Source organism: Chionomys nivalis, chromosome 10, assembly GCF_950005125.1.
Source record: "Chionomys nivalis chromosome 10, mChiNiv1.1, whole genome shotgun sequence".
NCBI lineage: Eukaryota > Metazoa > Chordata > Mammalia > Rodentia > Cricetidae > Chionomys > Chionomys nivalis.
Genome location: NC_080095.1, coordinates 12,442,206 through 12,455,132, shown reverse-complemented (window position 1 = coordinate 12,455,132; position 12,927 = coordinate 12,442,206). Strand labels below are relative to the sequence as shown.

The following is a 12,927-nucleotide window of genomic DNA, read 5'->3' as shown; positions in this document are numbered from 1 at the left end:
TGGATTTTTTTATTAAAAGAAGAAACCTCACATTTTAAAATTAAAGCAAGAGTTCATGCAGCATAGTCTATAACTTCTGTGTTTCTGAAGTGACCCCTAATGGTCTTAGAACTCATGTTGGTCCTTTGCAATCCCTCCTGTTTCCAAGTTTCTCTGAAGATGGACTTTCTGCAGACTCACACTGGATTCTCCTCACTGTGTGTTAGTCACAGTAATACATGTCTGTGTTCTCGGTTTGCAGAGTGTTGCATTTTAGAGAAAACTTGTCTCTTTGAGGTGGCCCTGCTGATGGTAACTCAGGATTTGAGAACAGAATTATATTTGCACAGATACAGAGATAAACAGGAAGATGGAAGAGGTGACTTTGACTGTGGCCATCATTTTTGAGTTAATGGAGCAGTAGGATGCTTTAATTCTGAGACCATGATGAAGAGGAAATGTCATTCCTCAACTCTCTGAGCTAGTGAGTTTCCAGCCCATCTTCTGGTTTCTGAGTCTTTATTGGTAAATAGATCATTAGAGATTTATTTACTAACTACATTGTATGACAGTGGCTGATTTGAATCTGATTGGCTGAGACGTGGGCTACCTAGTAACCATGGAGTCAAAATTACTATCTGAATCAGCAGCAGCTACAGGTGCAGTCACTGTGAAGTTGTTAAAAGAACAAGTTTTTGTTTTTATATACATGGAAGAAAAACAGATGATAAAATCAAACTGAACATGGCAAAAATTAACAGTTTCAAATATATTTTAGATGACAAATCAAGAATCATTAAAATCATCTTAACTTAAAATATGCAGAAGTTTCTTTGTTGAGAAAAGTGACGGGGTACTAGTTATGAAATTTATTACCACAAAATGATATATCTTGCATGTTTAATAGAAACAGAATATATTTTAGCAATGAGAATCCAAACATTATATTTCAAATTTTCTGGATAATTTTGTCTCATTTGAATAAACAGGAATGTCTCTAAACTGTCTGAGAATCAGGAAAACATAAGAACTGGTGCCTAACCTTGACCAAATAGCATCCCAATATTTACAGCATGGTCTTCTCTGATAAAGCCTGCAAATAGGACCCGGCGTCCACATCCTACAATTCATTGTGAATACAAATATTTCTGTGCATTACGACAAATCCTAGGGCTTCATGTCAGAGTGCCCCAGGTTGTGGGAGTAGGTAGGAATTTGAGGATTTCTCGTTGGTAAGTGGCAGCAAAAGAGACTTAGAGATGTTATCTCTGTTGCCCAGGCTTATGGAGCAGTTGGAGGTTTTCTCACAGGTTGAAAATAGCAACATGAATGATTTTTGTATTCCATGTATCTGTTAAATTTATTTTAAATTTAACAGATACGTACTCTGTGCTTGATATCAATACCATGGGGTACAAAAACATATTGTATCCATTTTATGAGTGGGATTGGTTCAATATCTTTTTGAAAGAAAGAAAAAACATAAGATCATTTCATTAGATGCTGAAAAAGCATTTGACAAAATTCAACACCCCTTTATGATAAAGGTTTTGGGGGTTAGGGATACAAGGATCATACCTAAATATAATAAAAGCAATATATAGCAAGCCAACAGCTAAAATCAAATTAAATGGCGAGAAACTCAAAGCCATTCCACTAAAATCAGGAACAAGACAAGGTTGTCCACTCTCACCATATTTCTTCAAAATATTTCTTGATGTTCTAGCAATAGCAATAAGAAAACATAAGGAGATCAAGGGGATTCAATTTGGTAAGGAAGAATTAAAACTTTCGTTATTTGCAGATGATATGATAGTGTGCTTTAGTGATCCCAAAAACTCTACCAAAGAACTTCTACAGCTGATAAATACCTTCAGTGATGTGGCAAGTTACAAGATCAATTCAAAAATAATCCCATGAGGAGCAGAAGGAGGGAGAACATGAGCAAGGAAGTCAGGACCGTGAGGGGTGCATCCACCCGCTAAGAAAGAGGGACTGATCTATTGGGAGCTCACCAAGGCCAGCTGGACTGGAACTGAAAAAGCATGGGATAAAACCAAACTCTGTGAACATGGTGGACAATGAGGGTTGATGAGAAGCCCAGGACAATGGCACTGGGTTTTGATCCTACTTCATGTTCTGGCTTTGTGGGAGCCCAGCCAGTTTGGATGCTCACCTTCCTAGACCTAGATTGAGGGGGGAGGACCTTGGACTTTCCACAGTGCAGGGAACCCTGACTGCTCTTTAGACTGGAGAGGAAGGGGGAAAGGAGTGGGGGGAGGGGGAGAGGAATGGGAAGAGGGGGAGGGAAATGGGAGGCTGGAAGGAGGCTGAAATTTTTTTTCAATAAAAAATAAAATAATCAGTAGGCTTCCTATACACAAAGGATAGAGAAGCAGAGAAGGAAATCAGAGAAACTTCACCTTTTATGATAGCCACAAATAGCATAAAGTATCTTGGGGTAACTCTAACCAAGGAAGTGAAATATCTATTTGACAAGAACTTTAAGGCATTGAAGAAAGAAATTGAAGAGGACACCAGAAAATGCAAGGATCTCCCACACTCTTGGATGGGTAGGATCAATGTAGTTAAAATGGCAATTCTACCAAAGGTAATCTATAAATTCAATGCAATCCCCATTAAAATCCCCACAAAATTCTTCACAGACCTTGAGAGAACAATAATCAACTTTATATGGAAAAACAAAAAACCAGGATAGCCAAAATAGTCTTATACAATAAAGTAACTTCTGGAGGCATTACCAACCCTGACTTCAAATTCTAATACAGAACTACAGTAAAAAACAAACAAACAAACAAATAAACAAACAAACAAATACAGAAAACAGCTTGGTATTGGCATAAAAACAGAGAAGTCGACTAATGGAATCGAATAGAAGCCCGATATTAACCCACAGACCTATAAACACCTGATTTTCTACAAAGGAGCTAAAGGTATACAATGGAAGAAAGAAAGCATCTTTAACAAATGGTGCTGGCATAACTGGATGTCAACCTGTAGAAGAATGAAAATAGATCCATATCTATCACCATGCACAAAACTCTAGTCCAAATGGATTAAAGACCTCAATATTAATCTGAACACACTGAACCTGAAGAAAAGAAAGTGGGAAGTAGTCTACAACAAATGGGCACAGAAGACCACTTTCTACATTTATCACCAGTAGCACAGACAGTAAGGGCAACATTGAATAAATTGGAACTGCTAAAACTGAGAAGCTTCTGTAAAGTAAAGGAAAGTATCATTAAGATAAAAAGGCAACTTACTGATTAGGAGAAGATCTTCACCAACCCCGCAACAGACAAAGTTCTGATCTCCAAAATATATAAAGAACTCAAGAAACTAGACGTTAAAATGCTAATTAACCCAATTAAAAAATGGGGCACTGAACTGAACAGAAAATTCTCAACAGCAGAAGTTGAAATGGCCAAAAGACACTTAAGGTCATGAACAACCTCCTTAGCAATCAGGGAAATGCAAATCAAAACAACTTTGAGATACCATCTTACACCTGTCAGAATGGCTAAAATCAAAAACACCAATGATAGCTTTTGCTGGAGAGGATGTGGAATAAGGGGAACACTCATTCATTCATGGTGGGAAAGCAAACTTGTGCAACCACTTTGGAAATCAGTGTGGCAATTTCTCAGGAAATTCAAGATCAACCTACCCCAGGATCCAGCAATACCACTCTTTGGAATATACCCAAGAGATATCCTGTCATACTACAAAAGCATTTGTTCAACTATGTTCATAGCAGCATTACATGTAATAGCCAGAACCTGAAAACAACCTAGATGCCCTTCAATGGAAGAATGGATAAAGAAAGTGTTGAATATATATGCATTAGAGTACTACTCAGAGGTAAAAAAAAAAATGACATCTTGAATTTTGCAAGCAAATGGATGGAAATAAAAGACACTCTCCTGAGTAAGGTAACCCAGACCCAAAAAGATGAATATGGTATGTACTCAATCATATGTGGATTCTAGCCATAAATAAAGGACATTGAGCCTATAATTCATGATTCTAGAGAAGATAAATAAGGTGAACCCAAAGAAAAACATATAGTTATCTTCCTGGATACTGGAAGTAGACAAGATTGCCAGGCAAAAATTGGGAGCTTGGGTGTGTGGGTTGGGTGGGGTAAGGTAGAGTAGGGAAGAGAAGTGAGAAGGGGAGGATGGGGAGAGCTTGGGGGAATGAGATGTTTGGGATGGAGGAAGAGTGGATATGGGAACAGGGAAGTATATATCTTAATTAAGGGACCCATTTTAGGGTTGGCAAGAGACTTGACTCTAGATGGGTTCCCAGGTGTCCAAGGAGATGTCCCCAGCTTGTTACTTGGGCAGCTGAGGAGATGGTGCCTGAACTGACCCTATCCTTTAGCCACACTGATGAATATCTTGCGTATCACCATAGAACCTTCATCTGGCGATGGATGGAGATAGAGACAGAGACCCACATTGGAGCAATGGATTGAGCTCCCAAGGTCCAGATGAAGTGCAGAAGGAGGGATAATATGAGCAAGGAAGTCAGGACTGCGAGGGGTGCGCCTACCCACTGAGATGGTGAGGCTGATCTAACGAGAGCTCACCAAGGCCAGCTGGACTGAGATTGATGGAGCATGTGATCAAACTGGACTCTAAATGTGGCTGACAATGGGGGCTGACTGAGAAGCCAAGAACAATAGCATTGGGTTTTGATTCTACTTCATGTACTGGGTTTGTGGGAGCCTAGTCTGTTTGGATGCTCCCCTTCCTAGACCTCAGTGGAGAGGTGAGGACCTTGGACTTCCCACAGGGCAGGGAACCCTGATTGTTCTTTGGACTGGAGAGGGAGGGGGAGGGGGGTTGGGGGAAGGGAAAAGAAATGTAAGGAGGGGAGGAGGTGGAAATATTTAATAAAAATAAATAAATAAATGATATTGTATAAAAGATATTCCTTATGCCTAAAGACAGAGAATGAATATGAGAACTTGGAAAAATATAATCAATTAGAATGGAAAACACAGTGACTAGGAGAGCCTTTTTCAAATAGAAAAAAAAAACAGTCAATGTCAGTTCATGTGTAACAAAGGCCAATGGCCAGTGATCAGTGCAGCGAACTCATGAAGGGAGCATAACTGTTGTAAATAAAAATTTGCCATGGTCCGTAAAATAATTATATGAGGCAATCATGAAAGGGGCTTCAAGAGATAAATGAGTATTTTTCTTTTTCTGTCTTTCAGTATAATATTTTCATAGGTGTTTACTCATTTGAAAACTTTGCAGGTGCTGATTTTTGAATGTGCATTTTATTATATGGCCACATTAATACAATAAATTAATTTATAGAAATATACCCAATGTAACTTCTGTGCCCACTATTACTTATGGACAATTGACATACTGAAAACAATTAAGTGAAAATTATAGGAATATGGTAACTAAAATCACAATTGTTGGTGTCTGTGTGAGATTTGACACCTCAGGCTTCACTTATAGAGAGTCCATCAGTGAGAGACAGTTTAACAGTAGGATATGGAAATAATCATCAAAATGCAATAATTGATTCTAATTGAAAATGTGATTTTCTTTGGATCTTCACATAAGTGAGAATTTTGGGCATGTGTTCTTGTATATAAAATTTTGTCATTCACCCAAACTCTTTTACAGTAATGTAACAGAACCATGTTCCCTTTTACAAGGCACAGGACCCATTTCTCTCCATCCTCATAGCACTATGATGTCTTTCTCTCCTTTAGTAAATGGGTCTTGAATTACTGGTTATAGGCAACTTATCCTTTTGACTTCAATTTTTATTTTTATGTTTATCAAAGATGCATGTTCTATGCAACCTACTCTGCCTACTTGCATTAACCAAGATGAAAGAAACAAAGGAGAGGATGGCTTGCAGGAAAATGTCTGTTCAATAGAGCTATGTGCTATCCTTAGACTCAAATTTCAGATAGATAGAAATGAGTTATATTTGAGAAGAAAAATGAGACTTATCTCTTGGATGAGACAAACAGGTTAGGAGTTAAAGGTCCTAAACTTTTACAAGGAGTAGTGGTATTTCAAAAACATGAGGAATACTTTTTGAAATTTTCTATATGTATCAAAGCTTCATATATACTATGGAGCACTCACATTGGGTTAACTCTCAACAGCTGATGAGAAAATGAAATATTTTGTTTTTAATTATGTGCACATGTTTCTGTGTGAGTAGTGTAGTGTGCACAGGAACAAATAGACCATGGGTTCTCCAAACTTATAGGTAGGTATGACTTAAACATTGTGGGTGCCAGAAATTGAAACTGTTTCCCTGTAAGAACAGCATTTTCTCTGAACCTCTGAACTTCTTCCCGAATGCGCAGATTAGCAGTGGCAACCTTCCCTTTTATGTTTGCTGCATCTCAGTTCTCAACAGTTGAAATCTTAAACCAATCTGCACGAATATGAAGGGCCTTGTATCAGTAATAAACAGGCATCAAGAGGACAAGATGACCACTTACCCTGTGCAAATTAAGAAGCTCATCTTAGGAAAAGTAAAATTAGGGAATTCTGATCATGGTTTGGACAGTGTAGAGTGAGAAGATTAATCAGTTAGTTGGGAAGGATTATCCCAAATAATAAGTTATATGGAAGTTGACCAAAGTAAATAAGAACACATCCTGTTCTCATATACAGAGAAAGTAAGTTTTAAAGTTAGACAGACCCCTCAAAATAACTATTCATTTAGCCCGAGGAACCATTGCTTATAAGTCTGATGGGGAATTTATTTTTACCAAGATGCAAATGCACCAAATGGGATCTGTCTAAATCAATATTCAGTTCTATCCTTTTATGGAAACTTCTTGGTGTAGAAGGAAACTATGAGTATTTCAGTTTCCAGGATGTTATGGGAAAATGACTTTAAATTAAGGAAGCTGTGGTTTCTCTATCTGAGGTGCAAAAACAAAGAGGACAAATTACAGCTCTTTTAATGTTCTCTAGCTTATAACTGAACCTAACATTCAACAAGTGTCATAACTGCTGACTCCTTTAAAATATCTGCATATACTTCCCTGCTCCCATATCCACCCTTCCTCCATCCCAACCCTTCCCCATTATCCCCTTCTCACTTTTCTATCCCAATCTTCCCTTACCCCAGCCCACCTCCACTCCCAATTTCCCAATTTTTGTCTGGCAATCTTGTGTACTTCCAATATCCAGGAGGATAAATATATATTTTTCTTTGGGTTCACTTTCTTATTTAGCTTCTCTAGGATCACAAAATACAGGCTCAATGTCCTTTATTTATGGCTAGAATCCACTTATGAGTGAGTACATACCATATGTATCTTTTTGGGTCTGGGATACCTCACTCAGGATAATGTTTTCTAGTTCCATCCATTGCATACAAAATTCAAGATGTCATTGTTTTTTACCGCTAAGTACTACACTAATGTGTATATATTCCACACTTTCTTTATCCATTCATCCATTGAGGTTGTTTCCAGGTTCTGGCTATTACAAATAAGGGAGCCATTTTAGGGTTGGCAAGAGACTTGACTCTAGAGGAATGCCAGTGTCCAAGGAGATGTCCCCAGCTTGTTCCTTGGCAGCTGAGGAGAGGGAGCCTGAAATGGCCCTATCCTATAGACATACTGATGAATATTTTACATATCATAGTAGAACCTTCATCTGGCGGTGGAAGGAGATAGAGACAGAGACCCACATTGGAACACTGGAATGAGCTACCAAGGTCCAAATGAGAAGCAGAAGGAGGGAGAACATGAGCAAGGAAGTCAGGACTGCGAGGGGTGCACCCACCCACTGAGACGGTGGGGCTGATCTAATGGGAGCTCACCAAGGCCAGCTGAACTGGGACGAATGGAGCATGTGATCAAACCGGACTCTCTCTCTCTGAATGTGGCAGACAATGAAGGCTGACTGAATAGCCAAGGACAATAGCACTGGGTATTGTTCCTACTGCATGTACGGGCTTCGTGGGAGCCTAGTCTGTTTGGATGCTCACCTTCCTAGACCTGGATGGAGGGGGAGGACCTTGGACTTCCCACAGGGAAGGGAATCCTGACTGCTCTTTGGACTGGAGAGGGAGGAGGTGGGGAGTGGGAGAAGAGGGGAGAAATGGGAGGAGGGTAGGAGGTAAGAATTTTTAATAATAAATAATAGTAATAAAATTAATAATAATAAAATCAAAAATCTCTACATATATAAAATTATTTGAATATGTGTGTATATATGTGTGTATGTAAAATATATAACGTTATATATCATTCTGTCTAATAACAGGAAGTAGATTGTTAGTTTACAGGGCTTGTGGGAAAAGCTATTTGTTATATTATTTGAAAAAATAAAAACTGTATTAGACTATGACAGTGAAGAGTTGCCTGTAGAGAATTTTTTTCCTTATTTGTGTTTGGAAGACGAAAACACAAATTCTAATATTGAAACATATTCTCATGCAGCATAGTCTAGAACTTTTTTTTTATTCTTTTTTAATTAAAATTTCCACCTGCTCCCCGTTTCCCATTTCCCTCCCCTCCTCCCAAATATTGCCCCCTCCCCCCACTCCCCTCCCCCTATCCCCACTCCTCTTCTCCTCCCCCCACACTATTCCCCCTCCCTCTCGATACTGAAGAGCAGTCCAAATTCTCTGCCCTGCGGGAAGACGAAGGTCTTCTATCTACGTCCAGGAAGGTGAGCGTCTAATCAGGCTAAGCTCCCACAAAGCCAGTTCATGTATTAGGATCAAAACCTAGTGCCATTGTCCTTGGCTTCTCATCTGCCTTCATTGTCCGCCATGCTCAGAGAGTCCAGAATCAACCCATGCATAGTCTAGAACTTATTAACAACCACATACTGCTCTTGGGAGACCCTGTTGGTTCCCATCGCCACCTGCTGGTGGTGAGGTTCTCCACATGGAGGTTTTTGTACAGGCTCACACTGGAGTTCTCTCACTGTGTCTCTGGCACAGTAATACATGGCTATGTCTTCAGTTTGCAGACTGTTCAGCTTTAAGAAAACTTGGCTCTTGGAGATGTCCCTTGTAATGGTGATTCGGGACTGGAGAGCTGAATTATAAGTTGTGCTTCCACTACTCCATATTATTCCCATCCACTCCAGACCCTTTCCTGGAAGTTGGCGGATCCAATGTACATAATTGCTCGTTAATGAGAATCCAGAGACAGTGCAGGTGAGCGACAGGGTCTGTGAGGGCTGCACTAAGCCAGGTCCTGACTCCTTCAGCTGTATCTGGGACAGGGCACCTAGGGACAAGCAACATCACCATCAGTCATATAACCAATAGATGAAAACCCTGGGTCCTTTTCCTGAAACCCTGAAGTACTTACAACTTGGAAATGTCACCAGGCAGAGGAGCAGCACCAGGACAGCCATGCTGTGTTGGAGGCTCTAGTCAGAAGGAGATGGGTTCTCTCAGCTTGGCCTTGGATTTCATCCTGAGCTTGAGGACTGCTTTGCATTGGGGGAGGTTCCAGAGAGCATAAAGGGAAGCACGGGCAATATTTAAAATTTCCCCTCCAGGAGACTGAGATTTGCTTTGTGTGTCTTAGAAGTACTCAATATTCAACATCAGGAATATTGCTGTGATGCTCTCTGGATTTCCCATTCCAGTGAAACAGAAAATATTAAGAGTCATCCTGTGCAGTCCTTACAATCAAAACATGGAAGTGTTTACATTAATTAGGTCCAGATTCATTCAGTGCAGGCAGAGGAGAATACCAGGTTCTCAGTATATATATGTATCTCTGTTACTTCCAGGAAAGAATTTAAATGGTATTGGTACTTTTGGTGATCAGTAATCCTGTTTAAGGAACTACTTAAAATCCTTTTCTTGGTGTCTGTGGAGTTGTCTCACTCTTATAACTTCTCAGGAAATAACTTGTGAGGAAGCAGCTCACACACATTTCATACATGTGATTTCACATGTTTATCTGTAAGGAAATCTGTGGGACTGATTTGGGTCCCATCTTATTCGGTTCAGATTTCACCTTCTCACTTAGGAACATCCTATCTGGACACTGGTTTTCATTCCTCTTGATTTTTGTCAGTCTATCCTCCATGTACTATTGAATCTTTCTCCACCACTCTCTGCAGTTTGTATCCAATCACAGGTTCCTCAATATGATTGTTGCTTTGCTAAGTGCTGGGAAGTTCAGCTACTCATAACACTTCACACTTCATAGAAGGCAAAAGCATGCAGCCAGGTTTGTGTGTTATGTTCACTGAAGTAATAACAAGACAGAGAACATTAGGTGATGACAAGAAGTAGACTGGAAGACAGATAGGAACATAGGGAATGCTGTGACTTGAATGACAGTCAAGGCAGAGATAACAAGAGTTTCTAGTATCTTTTCCTGTGTCTTGTTAATGCAAATCACCAGGGAAGAGAAGTTCAGGACTGGACCCAACCTATTCAGTCAAGACACAGGAAATGTCTGTCTAACTTCGCATTAGAGATGTCACAATTTGTGTCCTTTATTTCTTTATGCATAGTCTTTTCACTTTTTACTGTGAGTTGCTGTGGCAGAACTGCTCTTCACTTAAGGAGACAGCCATTCTGTGAAAGCCCTGATCATCATGTACAGTATGAGTTCAAAGTTTCCTGTATTTTTTTATTGAAAAAAAAAATTTCCACTGCCTCCCAGCCTCCCATTTCCCTCCCCCCACTCCTCTCCCCCTCCCTCTCCAGTTTGAAGAGCAGTCAGGGTTCCCTGCCCTGTGGAAAGTCCAAGGTCCTCCCCACTCCATCCAGGTCTAGGAAGGTGAGCATCCAAACTGGCTAGGCTCCCACAAAGCCAGAACATGAAGTAGGATCAAAACCCAGTGCCATTGTCCTTGGCTTCTCATCAGCCCTCATTGTCCGCCATGTTCAGAGAGTACGGTATTATCTCATTCTTTTTCAGTCCTGTATTTTTGAATGCTTCAGGATTACAAAAAACAATTTCAGACATTACACTTATTATGTTTCTTCTTGGGTTTGATTGATATTTTCATTGTGGTTACAATAATCTGGGAAGGAGTATCTCAGAAATAAATGCACATTTCTCATACTATATTGGGGAACTTGGTATTAATCCACTAGCTCAAATATTATTTGTCCTTAGTTTCTTCAGAGATATTGTCTAATTTAGGTTTCCATTTCTGTGAAAAGACACCATGACCACAACTGTTATAAGGAAACCGTATAATTTAGGGGGTTTTCCTGTAGCTTCAAAAGTTCAGAGCATTCTCATGATGGCAGGAAGAATAGCAACATACAGGAAGTCAAGGTGCTGGAGGAATAGCTGAGAGTCCAACAACTTGCAAGGAACAAGAACTCAGCTGACAGCAACGGTCTGAGCTCTTAAGGTCCAAATGAGGAGCAGAAGGAGGGAGAACAAGAGCAAAAAATCAGGACCACGAGGGATGCACCCACCCACTGTGACAGTGGAACTGATTTATTAGGAGCCCACCAAGGCCAGCTGGTCTGGGACTGAATAAGCATGGGTTGATTCCGGACTCTCTGAGCATGGCGGTCAATGAAGACTGATGAGAAGCCAAGGACAATGGCACTAGGTTTCGATCCTAATACTTGAACTGGCTTTGTGGGAGCTTAGCCTGTTTAGAAGCTCACCTTCCTGGACGTAGATAGAAGACCTTCGTCTTCCCGCAGGGCAGAGAATTTGGACTGCTCTTCAGTATCGAGAGGGAGGGGGGGAGGGGGAATGGTGTGGGGGGAGGAAAAGAGAAGTGGGGATAGGGGGAGGGGAGTGGGGGGAGGGGGCAATATTTGGGAGGAGGGGAGGGAAATGGGAAACGGGGAGCAGGTGGAAATTTTAATTAAAAAAGAATAAAAAATAAATAAAAGATAAAAAGAAAAAAAAAAAAGAACTCAGCTGACAGACTACTGGGCAGCATCCTGAGCATAGAAAACCTCAAACCCTACCATCCACAGTGACACATTTCCTCCAATCAGGACATGCCCACTCCAGCATGGGCATCATAAAAGTACTAATCCCTTGGATATTATGTGGGTCAATTTCATTCAAACTCCCACAGAGAGTTTGTGTCCATATTCCATACTCTCTTACTCCTTGGGTTCCTCTTTTTCTATGAGACTCTTGAGAAGGAAGTCACTGGGAAAACAGCATTTGCAAAGAAAATTCATGGTAAAATTCATATGTTAATTATTATTATCTTCTATAAGAAGTGTATTCTTATTCTTGAGGGTTTATTCAGTTATTTATTTAATTATGTAAAATGGATAGATGGATACTCACTAAATGGGTCATGTAGAATTAGCAATACCAGCCTGTCTACTTGTGTGGTGGTCAGAATTTTTTTTACGTGATATAAACTAAGGTCATCATGGAAAAAAGATCCCTATTTGGAAAAAACTACTTACATTATATTGTTATGCAGTCCAGTCTATAATGTCATTGTCTTGATTTATTACCGATGTAAGAGGGCCCAGACAGAAGTAGACATTGTCATACATGGGCAGGTGGTGTTTAAGTATTGTATAGGAAAGCAGGATGCACAACCATGGAGAATTGAGTTTATTTGTTAATTCTGATTCAGTTCCCACGTTCAGGTTTCTGTCTTAATTTCACATCCTAATTTTCCTCCATGGTGGTCTGTAATATTTAAGATTACACAAACCCTTTCCTTTCCATGTTGCTGACCACTTCAATAGGTAGCAGACTGGGATAGTTTAAAATTTTTCTGATGAGAGAATGGGTTGAGAATGGTGACAGTGTGCACAACTGCAACCATAATCACACATACAGTTACACTGTTAGGTACAGCCGCACTCCGCAACACACACATTCAAATTCACACAGAATCACACTTACAGATATGGTCACAAATATAATTACACATCCAAATACACTCATAGACACAGATGCATACACACACATGCACACACACACAC

General features: G+C 40.0%; 1 gene segment (V, D, J or C); it reads right to left on the bottom strand.

The window, feature by feature from the left end:
- Positions 1–8,825: 8,825 nt before the first annotated feature.
- LOC130882887 (Ig heavy chain V region MC101-like) lies at positions 8,826–9,386 on the bottom strand. The segment is given in 2 exon segments: positions 8,826–9,256; positions 9,341–9,386. Coding segments are annotated over 2 exon segments (477 nt in total).
- Between the last annotated feature and the right edge of the window lie 3,541 nt (positions 9,387–12,927).